The 13,962-nt window shown below is 41.4% G+C and overlaps 1 protein-coding gene across 10 annotated transcripts in view; it reads left to right on the forward strand.

Annotated features, from left to right (window-relative positions):
- Positions 1-1,349: 1,349 nt before the first annotated feature.
- RGS6 (regulator of G protein signaling 6) overlaps positions 1,350-13,962 on the forward strand; it is a gene marked incomplete at both ends in the record, with an annotated part of 483,564 nt that continues 470,951 nt past the window's right edge. For all 10 annotated transcript variants that reach the window (XM_080908046.1, XM_080908049.1, XM_080908051.1 and 7 more), the window contains one exon: positions 1,350-1,433. In XM_080908046.1, the coding sequence (XP_080764172.1) occupies positions 1,350-1,433 (84 nt within the window). The remainder of the gene's footprint in view (positions 1,434-13,962) is intronic.

Raw genomic sequence — 13,962 nt, forward strand, 5'->3', positions numbered from 1 at the left:
AGTGTCACGACAATGGTTGAGCTCATCTCATTACTCCCAAGTCTTATGTCATGTCACTGTTTTATATGTGTGCCATTATCTTAAATGTGTGTCATTATCTCACTATTGCTTCTACAGGGTTCTTTCTTTGAAAAGATTGAATTAAACACATTCACTTTTCCTTAATTCAGGTGAAGTCCATACAATATAAAATTACTCATCTTCAGGGCTGGAGAGATGGCTCAGCAGTTAAGGCTCTTCTCCCAGAGGACCTGGGTTCAATTCCCAGGAACCACATGGCAGCTCACAACAGTCTATAACTCCAGTTCCAGAGGCTATGGCACCCTCATGCAGACATACGTGCAGGCAAAACACCAATGCGCATAAAATAAAAATAAATTTTAAAACATTTTAAAAATTACTCATCTTCAGATACATACAATATTTTCTGCCTCTGTGGAGTTACTTGTTCTAGATACTTTATACAAATGGAACCATGCAATACATGATTTTTTTTTCTGACTAGTTGTTTTCATATAGCAGATTTTTAAAATGGATCACTTACACGGTAGCCTAGATCAGAACTTCATTCCTTTTCAATGGGTGAATAATGTTCTATTCATGCACTGGTGGGCGGGTGGGTTGTTCCTACATAAGACAGCTATGGATATTTTAGTACTGGTATTTGAGTATTTGTTTTCAGTCTTGGAGCATACATATAGAAGCAGAATTGCTAGGTCACATAGTGATTATGTATTTAATTTTGAGGATCACTAACCTGTTTCTGCTGTAGCTTTACCAGCTGACATCACTACCCGTCATCTAGAGGGTTCGCATTTACCCACATCATTGCCTACACTTGCTTTCTGCTGTTGTTTTGTTTTTGTTTGTTTGTTCGTTCTTTTTCAAGGCAGGGTTTTCCTGTGTGGCCCTGTCTGTCCTGGAACTTGCTCTGTAAACCAGGCTGGGCTCAAATTCACACATCTGCCTACAGAGTGCTGGGATTAAAGCTGTGCCTCACCAACACTTGCTTTACACTTGTTACTGGATTTTCATTTATTACTGTTATTGGAGTGGCTATAAAGTGGCAAATTTTTGGGATCTTGATTTGCATTTCCATAATGAAATATCCATATGTCACTATAGAGGTCTTTGTAAATGATTGAATTCATCTGTTGCCAGGAGATTAAGATTAGCAGATGTCTTAGAGCACTTGGCTCTGCCAGTGACCTTGTGCTCAGAGGTTAGAGCCTGACAATTACATCTGGCAAAAGACACTTACCCTTCAATGCTTTCTTCTATAAACACACGTTCATTTGTGACTTAATGGTATATTCATTTACTTTGCAGTGTGAGAGGAGGCACGCAGGATGGCTCAGGGATCCGGAGACCAGCGCGCAGTGGGGATTGCTGATCCAGAAGAGAGTTCTCCCAACATGATTGTCTACTGCAAAGTAAGATGCACAGGGAGCGACGGGGCCTGCAACCTGTGTATGTCTGTTCTCAGTGAAGGCGGACAGATGGCTAGAGCTAGGTGCTATCTGCCGGAAGTGCGTTAAGGATAAAGGTTTTCTTCTCCTTGTTTAATTCTGTAGTTCAAGGAAACATGTCATATCATTTAGTTGTGTGTAAACCCCCAGGTTGCCTGAGCAACACCACAGAGAGTGTGTGTTTCTTCAGTGGCCTTCACAGTGCCATGCAGATCGAATTGAAAAGCAGAGGGTGAGGATCCACTAGGTCATGAGATCTGCTCTGCAAAGGCACAGAGCTGGGGAAACTAAACAGCCTCTGGATGGGATCATGGATGGCAAGTAGCAAAAATAGATAAGATCCGGGCCAGAGATGTGGATGCAGCCAGATTGCAATTGGATTATGGGTAGTTTAATCTTGAAAAACATCGTGTACTGAGAGTTGTAAAATCGATCTGTTGTGATTCAGGGTTTTTCCACAGAAAGCCAATAGGTAACAAGGTGGAGGATGGGGGTCAGATACCCTAAGAGTATTTCTGCATCTGTGAAGAGGGTAAGGAGGATACTCTTCTAGTTAGAAAAATGCCCTTCAGAATGGAGAGGGATCTGTAGGAGGAAGTAAAGTCTGAATTGTAAATAGCTTGAAAACTGAGCAAGTTTTGGGTGAGGGGTGAGGGGCTGTGGAGGGTGGGGTGAGAGGCTGTGGAGTGTGGGTGAGGGGCTGTGGAGGGTGGGTGAGAGGCTGTGTGAGTGGAAGATGTCCAGGGTATGGGCCTTGGGCACTGGGGAGATGCTGCTGCTCTCAATTCTCATAGGGACATTTAGAAAAAAAGGAGATATAGTCTGTACATTTATTTTTATCTGTGTTTAATTTAAGGTACTAATTACTCTGTGTGCTTATGAAAATTTAAGCTAACCAGTATTATACATTAGTAAAGAAATGGGCTAATTGTTTATTCATTTTGATAAACACTTGAGTTGTCTGCTGGGATCTGGGCCTGCTGACACTCTGTGTTTGGTCTGTGTTAACCAGAGGGACAGTGTTGAACTAGACAATCCCGAATAATTTTGTGTGTGTGTGTGTGTGTGTGTGTGTGTGTGTGTGTGTATGTGTGCAATTGTGCATGAAAATAGGACTATTATATTACTCTTTTGGTTAAAATCCTGTACTTCTTTGTTGAGAGAGCCTATCTCTAAGAAAGATGGCTATTGAATTATCATAAATAATAAATATAAACTTTATTAATGGAGCCAGCAGTTTAATGAAACACACAGAGGTGTGTTTAGAGCTGATTGTTTATTGTAAACTTCTCTTTCTACCTTAATTCCTCACCCTCTGCCACAGGCAGGAGGGCCTGGGGCCAGAGAAGCAGGAACATGGCTTTGGAGTTCGGCTTGGGTTATAAGTTCATCTTACAAGGAGGATATTGCTGTGAAAATCCATTTCAATAATGGGAGACATCTTCTGTCCACCTTATTATATACTGTGGACTATAAGAAGTATTTATTTCTCTTTACTTGTTACATTTTTTAGGGATAAAGATCCTGGGAGGAAGGATGAATTACAAGATATGTAAAAGCTTAGATTGTTATCAAGTTGAACAGAGTTGACTGATGCAGTGAGCTGTCCTTTTGAGGCAGAATAAAATAATACAAATATTACTAAGGAGATTAGTACTTTTAAACATTTATGTACTTTTATTTATGCATATGACTGCACTGTTTAAATGTATGTATATACCCCTCCATATGTGTGTGGTACCCAAAAAGGCCAGAAGAGGGCATTGGATTCTCCAGAGCTAGAGTTATATAGATGGTTGTGAGCCATCGTGTGGGTGCTGGTAATCAAACACAGGTCCTCTGGAAGGGCAGATAGTGTTCATGGTCAATGGCCCATCTCTCAAGCCCCACTGAACAGCTGTCAACAGGGAATGTAAAATAAAGCTACCTAAATACCTTTTCAATAAAATGGGATGCTGAAGGTTCAAATCTTTCTACAGGTCCTTAGTAAGTTAAAATTTTTTTTCCCTATGGGAGCAGGTGCCTCTTTCTTGCTGTTGATGTAGTTATTTAAAAAAAAAACATTATTTGTAGTTGCAACTAGGAAGAAGGCTCCTTGCTTGTGACTCCTTCATGTGAGGAGTAAGTGCTCATACATGTATACACATGTTCACATAAAACATTGTGTTAAGGCTCTAAGACAAGTAACTGAATTTGTTTATTCTATTAGGAAGGAAAATGTTTTTTTAACCCCTCCCCCGTCTGGAACCGAATTAAGCTCACACTAACTTGACTCACTCAAACCCTGTCACACTAACTTGACTCACTCAAACCCTGTCACACTAACTTGACTCACTCAAACCCTGGCTACTATGATTGTCCCTCACTATAATCACATAGCATTCTGCTTCCAATGCTCTGAATCATAGTTTGGCTACAACCATGAACTTATCCTCTGGGACGTGTTGTCAGTAAAGGGTGACTCTGGGAGCTAAGGTTAATTCCTAGAATTTTTCATAACACCTTTAGTGGGATTGTTGTTTTTCAAGGGTGTAGCTATACACCCAGGTCTTTTCTCAGGTACTTAAAACAGAAATTTTGTCTCCTTTTCTTTTTGTAGCTGTTACTCTTGACACAGACATTCTCAGGGAGTGACTTTCGCTTGGATGGTGTTGTGTCAATCCATATGCCAAGAGAGAGACGAAGGCTCAGAAGAGCTCAGGGTAATGGATGAGATGGGAACAGTCACAATATGAAATGACATTTTAGTTTTATTTTTTTTAATTGACACATAATAATTGTGCACACGGGTGCACGTACAAAGTCCAGTCATTAGCCCCCTGGCTCAGGCACCTGTTATTTCTTTTCATTGAAATATTTCAAATCTTCCCTTCTAGCTCTTTGAAACATTCTGGACATTGCCGCTTACTTGGTTGTTGTGACTCTCCAACACTTTTTAGGATGATCATGACACACGAGAAAGCCCATATGTTTCAGAACATACTTCATTTTCTTTTCACATTGCCATGTGATTAACTGTGATGAGTTGTACTTCCCCCAAGGCACGATTTATTTATCAACTTGAACCGACATTCTAATTTGGTTTTTCATCTTTCATATTCACATTTTGGACCAGAGGTATATATGAAAAATATATTGGTTGCATTAAAGACCTATCTAAAAGAAAACCTTAATCATTCATTGGGACACCCAAGGCTTCTTCATACCCCTAGTCCCTTAGGGTTCTGGGTCACTGAACTGTCCAGTATAGTGATGATCTTGGAAACTAGCTGTCTATCAACTGTCTAGAGGTTCTTTATAAAAAACACCAGTCTTCAAAGAATGTCCTTACCCAAGCACAGTGTACTTTAAAATGTCTAGGATGTGTGCTTAGAATATATCAGTTTTAAAATGACCTCAAGAGAACTTGGTTCTCAACTAAACCAGAAAAGTACTGAATTGATATTTGTTTTCTATTCCCCTCCCACCCTGACACTATGTAGGTATATTATGTGTTAAAAAACCATGGGATAATTGGTGTTTAAATTTTGCTTAAATTTTCTGTTTACATCTATATAATTTTAAGAGAGAGAGAGAGAGAGAGAGAGAGAGAGAGAGAGAGAGAGAGAGAGAGAGAGAGAAGGAAAGAGTTTACCTGGCTTATGCTTCCACATCTGTAGTCTATCACTGCAGGAAGTCAGGGCAGGAACTCAAGCAGTACACAAACTTGGAGACAGGAGCTGATGCAGAGGTCATAGGGGAGTGCTGCTTACCGGTTTGTTTCTTATACCTTGCTCAGCCTGCTTTCTTGTAGAACCCAGGACCACAAGCCCAGGATAGTGTCACTCATGAGGGGCTGGGTCTTTCTATATCAATCACCAATTAAGAAGGCTAAGAGATGCTGATGCTGAGTGGCTGGCCCAGCCTTTGTTCTTGTTGTGGGAACTTCATTTTTTCCACTTCATTTCTCAACTCATCACCTTTACTTTCTTCCTTCCCACTTACAAAACACTTTTTACTACAGAAAGACTATACCCAATGTCCATGTAACATAGAAAGGAGAAAATAGGAGTTCTATGCATTGATACTAGCCTAATAAATAACTTTATTAGGTTTCATTTTCTCTATTGTCAAATGAGACAATTCATCTAAATAATGTGTGAATATGTTTTTGTAATGCGTTTAAAGTTTAATACTTCACATCTTGATCTTTTTTAAAACATAATACCCAATATAAAAACTGTATGCATATTTAAAAATAATTTTAACTTTTCTGGAGTGTTTTATACAGTCTTGGATTAAGCCTAAATTAGATTGAGATTAAACAAAATTTTGTCATGTGTTAGAAAAATTGGTTGTGATAATTTAACATTAGTAGAGGTTAGACACGATATCTTCTTTGGATGGCCCTTGATGGCACAGCATGTGATAATTGAAGAAGGATTAGTATTTCAAGGCAATCTTTGGCTAGTTAGTAGGTTTAAGGCTAGCCTGGGCTACATGAGGCTGTCTCAAAAATCAAACAAACATAACCCAACTGAACAAAGGTCGTTGTGTGGCAACTTGTTTCTTTGGGCTTGCTCTGACACTTACAGGAGTCATAATTATTTCTGGTTATAGTTTCATAATTATTTCAGATTATAATGTCACACTATAGAAATAACAGGAATGGCTTTACAGTAGTGATGCCATCAGTAACACAGTGTCATGGATGATTAGGGCTTCCAGAGGAAGAAGAAAGGGCCCACAGTGCGGTGTGCCGGGAGATTGTAAAGCTTTGCCACTGATAACTAACCTCCCTGTTAGTTCCTACTCCCTGACTCCTATTCATGTGATAGCTGTGTTGCTGTGGTATGTGTGCTGTTGTGGTAGTGATACTGATAATGCTGTGATACCCTGTTGTTGATATCCTGGTTGCTGGGATACCTACAATGCTGTGATACCTGTGATGGTGTGATATCCCATGTCATCAAGTTCCCTTGAAGTCCTGGGGCAGAGGCCAGTTTAGGCACAAGTCCTGAGAGTAAGCACACTGCTATTCTAGTCACATAAGTGGTTAGTGGCATGCAGCAAGAAGGGAAAAAAACAGCTAGAGGAGGCAGAGTTTTGGAAGAACCTAGGAGCAGATATTGTCTTGGAGTTCTACGAAGGCTGTGGCAGAAACAGGATAGTTAAGGAACTGAGAACTCACAAGTCCTGGTGCTGAAGCCATGATGAGATGGGAAACCATTTTTTGATCAGCAAATGTCTGTTGATTTTCATTTGTGGGACAGACAGTATTAGATGCTAGAGATGCAGGATGAGGATAGAGTCTTGAATAAGCCCACAAGCCAATGGGGGTGAGGTGGGGTGGGGGCAGAGGATGAGTGGGTAACTAGACAGGTTTGTTTTGGTAGCGTCAAGCCAAGGAAGGGAGAGGAGAGTGAGGAGGAGGGACGACTCCTATAGCCCATAGGAGATAAAGGTTGCCAGAGAACTCAGTACATCTTGAAAAATGAACAGGAATTAAGTTGGTGAAAGGGAGAGAAAAAAGAGGAGACTGAAGGACAGGCACATGCCATGTTATTACTCCCTGAAAATTTCAAGAGGCTCTTTATATGGATCTGGCTTTCTGGATGAAGGAGCGAGAGGCCCAACAGATCGGATGTGTTATCTCAGGAGGTTGGCCTCATGCAGATACTGTCCCTTTGTGCTTCCACATCTATGCCTCTAAGTGCTGTTCTCTGCTGCCCCAGCCCTCATACATATGTAAATAAACATTTACATATTTGCATCCATTTATTCTTTCATAGCTTTAATGCTAAAAAACAAAATGAAAAAAAAAAAAAAAAAAAAAAAGGAAAAAACATCTACAAAGTTAACCCAGTCAAAACTTTAAAGGCAGTTAAGTCAGAATATTTAAAACGAGTGTCTCTTTGGTCCTGAACATTTAAGAGTTGTTTTCTTTTATTCTTGTCTTTTTTTCCCCACTCCACATTAAATAAAATCCCCACTGACTAACTTTAGAGCATCTTTGGGGTAACTTGCTTAATTGTTCAAACTGCATTTCAAGAGTGTTTCCACTCCTTTTAAAAAAATTTTTCTTGAATTTATATTTTATTTGCCTTAGGGGAGAAAGAGCCTTTCGGTTTTCCTCCCCCATCCCCCTGCAGTAGGCTTGCTAGGAGAGTGGCTTTCCTTCACATCCTCTTGGTTGGCAGGACCAGAGGCATGCAGGCAAGTTCAGATGGAAGTGACGAGCTTCCACGTGGGCACAGCTCAGTGTGGCTTAATAGGCTGTGTTGCCAGGGGTAGAATTTCCTAATTCTCGAAGCTTTCGATGTGCTCGAGCGTCCATTTCCTCTTCCCATTCCCCTTCTCATTTCACTTCAAACAGGGAGACTTTGCTCTCTGGCTGACACCTTATCTCACCATTGACAGTCATCTGCAGCATCAGGAGTTGGGGCCCTGGAGCCCCCGAATGGTTGCCAAGCCCCGACTGGCACAGTTTTGAACAGGGAAAGTTTCCAGTGAGTGAGGATGGGTTGAAGGAAAATGAATGTTGAAAATCATGGGGATGGAAAAGAAGGATTCTTTTTAAAATACAGTGAGGGTGACTGCTGGGTCAAAACAGAAAACGGACAAAGCTTTTGATGGGTGGACCTCTAGATTCTAGACACATACTTCAAGGAGGGGCGGAGAGCACATGCGGATCTAAACAGCCATTTCAGCCCTGGAGGAATACAGACAAGCCTGGAAAGTGACAACTGCATACTGGAAAGACAGCAGATGTTCACTGAAAAGAAATGGTTCTGAGGTAGCTGTGGCCAGGAGTCCTAGCTGGATGAGGCCACGGTAGGACTTCTGGTCTGGTGGAGGCTAGTCTCTGCCTGGGCGGGATGCTGGCTGTACTAATCTTTTGGGATAGGATCAGGGTACACGTTCTGATTCTGAAGAATTGTTTTTAAGGCTCTCCATAGGATTTTTGATGTATCTGTTGAATGTTAGGATTGTGTGAATTTTCTGAGACATCTTTTCTGTGGTTCTTTCATTTTCTGCATGGTTGTCCTTGCAGCTTAGATGGCCTCCCTGTCCCACTGAAGGACCACCTTTAGGATTTTCTTTAGGAGTATCTGATGGAGGTGAATTCTCTTGGGGTTTGTTTGTCTTAGACCTGTTTGCTTCATCTTCAGGATTGAAGGCTTTTCTGGATTTGAGACTGGCAGCTGTTTCTGTCCATGCCTTGGCCACTGTCATTATCTTGTGGCTCCGTTGTTTCTGTTGGCTGTTAGTTGTGGCTCCTCTTCTGAGGGAAAGCTACTTTCCCCACTTTGGTTGATGTTAAAGTTATTTTCATTTTTTTTGTAGTTATACTTTATACTGTGACTTTTTTGTGCCCGTACCTGAGTGTTCTTTACTGAGGCAGGATCTCTTGCTGAATTAGACTTTGCTCATTTACTGGGCCTGTCCGGCTCTCTTACCACCCCCACCCTGAGTTCTGGGATAATAGGTGGCTGCCAGGCTCATGGTTTTGGGTGGGTTCTGGAGACCTGAACTCTGGTCCTCATGCTTTTGCTGGAAGCCCCTTATCCACTGAGCCTTCTTCCCAACCACATTGATGTTTTGTTTTTATTTACTCTTCTTAGGGCTGATAGCGTGTTGTTTCATTTGGTACCTGAAGATTTCTTGTCCAAAGGCTCCAAATGTGGATTTACCTTTTCTCTCTTCTTGGGACACTGTTCATATCTTCAGATATTTTTTTTCTCCAGGTTTTTATTTTTTTAAACATTCATTGCTGTATTTTTAATTAATTTATTTTTTGCGAGTTCCAATGTATTTTCTTTTTTGTATCAAATTAAAAAAAAATATTTTATTCTTTGAAATTCTTATTTATTTTGACCATTCTTTCCTCTCCTCAACTTTTACCAAATCCTCCACTACCTCCCAATCCACACACTTAATGTTCTTCCTTTCTTAACAAAACACATATCCCCACCCTACAACAAGTAGTCTGGCTTGTATTGGTCAACTACTTCTGAGCACAGGGCCTGCTCTGGAGAGGAGTGACACACTCACTATTACTCCATTGAAGAAAACTGATATGTCTGAGTAGCATCTGGGATCTCATCTGACATCTTTGATAATGTCACTCTCCTCTGTCAAGAGGTTTTTCACTGAGTCTGGAGTACACAGGCTGAGTGAACTGGATGGCCAGTGAGCCCCAGAGATCTACTTGTTCCCACACTTCCTAGCACTGGGGTTATACACAAGGGTACTTTGCCCTTTTTAAAAAGTCATTGTAGCAGTCCCAACTCAGGTCCTCACACATTTGTAGCCAACCAACATGTTAGCCACTGAGACATCTCCCCAGCCCAGACTGATTGATCTAAATCAAATTATCCAAAAATTTAGTTAAAGTAGCTTCTCTTTTACTCTTGACAGGACTGGTATACTTCTGGATCACTTTAAAAAAACAGTTCTCTATGTCCAGCTTAAACCCAGGGTGTTCACTCGTGCCTCATGCTCTTGGTGGACTGTGACCTCCTGCGTTTGTTCTGGAAACCTCATGGGACTTCGGGACACCATTAAGTTTCTCAGTTAAGCCCATTGCTCGAGGAATTGTTAGTACCTTTGCTTAGAAAAAGCATCCTTGGCTCTGGCTTTACTTTCTTCTTAGCTTTTGTATAGGTGCTTCGTCCATAGATCTCAATGCTTTCAAACATATTTACTAAAGCGTTTTTCAATCTTTTTCCTGCTCTTACCAGAGAGTTTGTTCTGAAGCATTTGGTGAGCAGTCACCAGGGGTAGAATCCCAGAATATTGTCCTTGAAAGAGCATGGATCTGTCTTTCATAGACCCGGTTGATCTTACAGTGTTTTAATTTTTTATTTGTTGTTTGTCTTTGAGTTTTAGTTTGTAGCCAGTGAGGCTTTTGATTTACAGACCTTCATCCTCATCATCCCTGGTGCTAGGAGCAAAAGGCTTTTGGTGCTGTCCTTGGCTCTGAAAATGACCTTTGCAGAAGACATTTTCCGTGAGGCTTTTTCCAGTAGGATGGTGATGCTGGAGAGGAAGGAGAGGAAGGGAAAACCTCAGAGCATGGAGAGGTAGAATTGACCAGTAGTTAACTTTTGGATGGAGGATAGAGAGGAGGATTCAAGGTTAAAGGCCAAGATGTGGGACTTGGTGACTAGAGATGTCAGTCACTACAGTAGGCAGGAGGAGGAGAACATGGAAATGGAGTCATTAGAATCACAGAAGTTTTGTTTTGACCTGACATCGTTCTGTAAAAGTCTACCTGTGGGGCAGATAGTGGTTCCAGGATAACAACTCAAATATGAAAGAAACCCAGAAAGACATGTTGTCTGGAAGAAGTCATCCTCAGATGCAGAATAGTCTAGAACAAATTCAGGAGGTAGCTTGTCCCTGTCAGTATATGTGACAATTAGAATATTTCTGTGTTTGTATGTAGGGCACTGTAAAGAGTTCTCATACACTCTGTGGTCTTGACAAGAAAACTCTGCTTCGATATTGTGGAGGGTAGAAACCTGAAATTAAAGTGGGGCGGGGCTGTGCTCTCTGAAGGCTGGAGGTTGGAGTCCTTCCCTGCCTCTTCCTCCATCTTTATGGTCACTAGAAACCCATGGCATTCCTCAGTTAGCAGGCTTGTTCCTTGATCTGCCTTTGCCTTTATCCCATATGACCTTCCTCTGCTTTGTCTTCCTTCAGCTTTTTTACAAGAAGAGAAGCCTTGAGTTTCGTCCCCGCACTCCAAACCCAGTAGGACCCTGCTGTAGCTACTTATATTCAAAGGGACCCCACCTCAAAATTAGGTCATGCAAATCAAATCAACAGCCAGTGTCTTCCTTGGACTCTAGCTTCTGGCAAAGCAGTGTCTGGGGACTAAGGGGTACCACCAAACTCAGCGCCTGCCCTAGGCTAGCCCGGCTGCCTCATGGAGAAGAGCAGCATGGGCCAGGATTATAAATAAGCTAATTGTTTATGGACCACTGTTCTCAGACCTGGTTCTGTGACAGGTGTTGTGCTCCTCCTGGCTCACGGAATCTCTGGGAGAATGTGTTGGTGAGACAGGGAAGGTAACCAAGAGCCAAGGGAGTGATGATCAGGTTGAAAAGCGGGGTTTCAGGATTGAAAATCATGTGTTTTATTCTGAAGTTTGTAGTTTTGGGGAAGAAATTGGTGCCTGTAAAAGAAAAAAACAATCTTGAGATTATTTGCAATGTATTAAAATACAATTAATGTGAACCGTGTAGTCAATCAAAAATGCATTGTAATATGCCTAACTCACAAGGCCAACATCAAACTCAGCTATACAGCTCACGGTAGAGTGTCAGCGGTTTCTTCTGGTCCTCATGTGATGGACAGAGGTCTGGCTCACTGCTGTTACAACCTTCACACATAGAAATATGCCCACATAGGAGGTCGAGAGAAGATCAAAATTTGAAGAATGATTTTTTTATTGCACATATGTGTCTCTTTTATACCATCAAAACACCAAACAGACTTAAATCACCAAGCTGAGTACTACCTGCCCTACATACAGAAGATGTTTTTGATATAAGCATGACTTCACTTTTTATATGATTATCTAAAGCAAGAAAACAAAAACACTATGATTTCTCTGACTCAGTGAGAGGTATCAGTACAGCCAAGCTCCTTTATTTTTTTCCTTCCTTCCTTAAAAAAAAAAAAAAAAAAAAAAAAAAAAACCTGTTCTACTTTAAAATTAAGAATCCAAATAAAAAGAATCTAAGCCTAGAGAGAGAGAGAGAGAGAGAGAGAGAGAGAGAGAGAGAGAGAGAGAGAGAGAGAGAGAGAGAAAAGAAAAGAAAGATCACATATGTCTTGTGTCTACCATGTAAATGTGATTAAAGTTAACATTTTGGCCTGAATCCTCCCAGTTTTGGATTGTGTTGGGGAGAATGTTATTAGCTAGTGGGGTTATCATTGCATATGTGAAACTATGTGCTGCCCTCTGTCACCTGAATATTAATTTATGCCACAAGCTGTCTTTGTCATCATCAATTTTAAAGGTGGAGTAATATTTGATGAAGTAAATAATACACAATTATTTATTACTTGTTATATAGGATCTTATTTATTTGGGGCTGGGGCTCAACTCCCTATATAGCTGAGATGAGCTTGAACTTTTGATCTTTCTGTGTTTACCTCCCTAGTACTAGTGTTAAAGGCATGTACTAACGTGCCTGGTTTATATGGCCCTGGAATCCAAACCAAGAGTTTCATGTACGCCAGGCAAGAACTCAACCAACTAGCCACACCCCTTGCCCCTGTAGCATAAATTGGCTAATTTTATTTATTTAGTTATTTATTGTTAGTACTGAAGTTTAGAATTCTTAGGTCAAAAGGTATAACTTGTGTCACATGTGACTCTTGCTCTCTGTTATTTCCTGCAAGGTCAGTATGAGCTTTCCATACCCAGGCTGGCTTCCCTGGGTTGCGGGGCAAAGTGCCCTGTTATTGATCTTGGGACAACAGAGAGGGGATTCCCAGGAGTGAGGACCCATTTCTCCCCTTAGCTTTCTGCCTTCTAAACCATGTTCCTATCCTGTGGTTTGACGAACCCTACAGCAGCAGCACCCAGCTTCCCCTGAGAGCTTTGTGGATGCCAAGGTATCCAGAAAATTTTCATCTTGGAGCCTGTCCAAGCCATTTGCTATTTTATCCTCTATTTGTTTTTCTTAAGCAGCTAACTAAATAAGAACACCATCTCAACCTTGCTCCACTCCCCACGGCATTTTCCCTGCCTGTGCACCCCACCCTGTGCCTACAATTTAACCATGGGGTTGCTTCTTATATTTGAAGGCTAAATACAAAAGCGCAGCTCTGAGACCCAGCCAAGTTCTGCAGCCAAGTTTGAAGAATAAAACTTTAAAACAGCTCTTCTGTCACATACTTGAGAGGGGAGGCAGGCTTTGCTATAAATAAAGACACATTCCATTTCCATCTAGTCCTTTGCAGCCCTCTTGGGTAAGGCTCTCTGGGTATGACTACAGTGTTCTCTACCTGCCCACTCTCCCTCTCAACTTTCCAATTTATGCCTCTTCTTGTTTCCAGGCTGAGTAGTCTTAGAGTTCAGGGACCTTGTGTGACAGAGGAGGAGATGGTCCCTGTCCTTGGGGTTAGAGACAATAAGATCCAGACTTAAAAGACCATGCTTCCTCCATCATGTACCAGCTTCTGCTGTGACAAATCACCTCCAATGGAGTGGCTTAAAAGAACGGAAAACAAAGTCCTTGGGCATCAGAGGTCTGAGAAGATTTAGCAGTGCTGGGTACTCTCTTCAGGGTCTAGGGAAAATCAAACTCCCTTTTCTGAGCCTCTCCAGCATACAGCCTCATATCACTCCATCCTGTAGGCATCACCAGACCCCTCACCCTCATGTTTCTATGTTTCTCATCTAGAACCTTTGTTATCACAAGGAAGTCGACACGGTTAACTCAGCATAATCTCTGCACTTCAAAGGCCTTAACCCAGTCACACCTACAAAGCC

This window comes from Micromys minutus, assembly GCF_963924665.1.
Source record: "Micromys minutus genome assembly, chromosome: 1".
In the NCBI taxonomy this organism is placed as follows: Eukaryota; Metazoa; Chordata; class Mammalia; order Rodentia; family Muridae; genus Micromys; species Micromys minutus.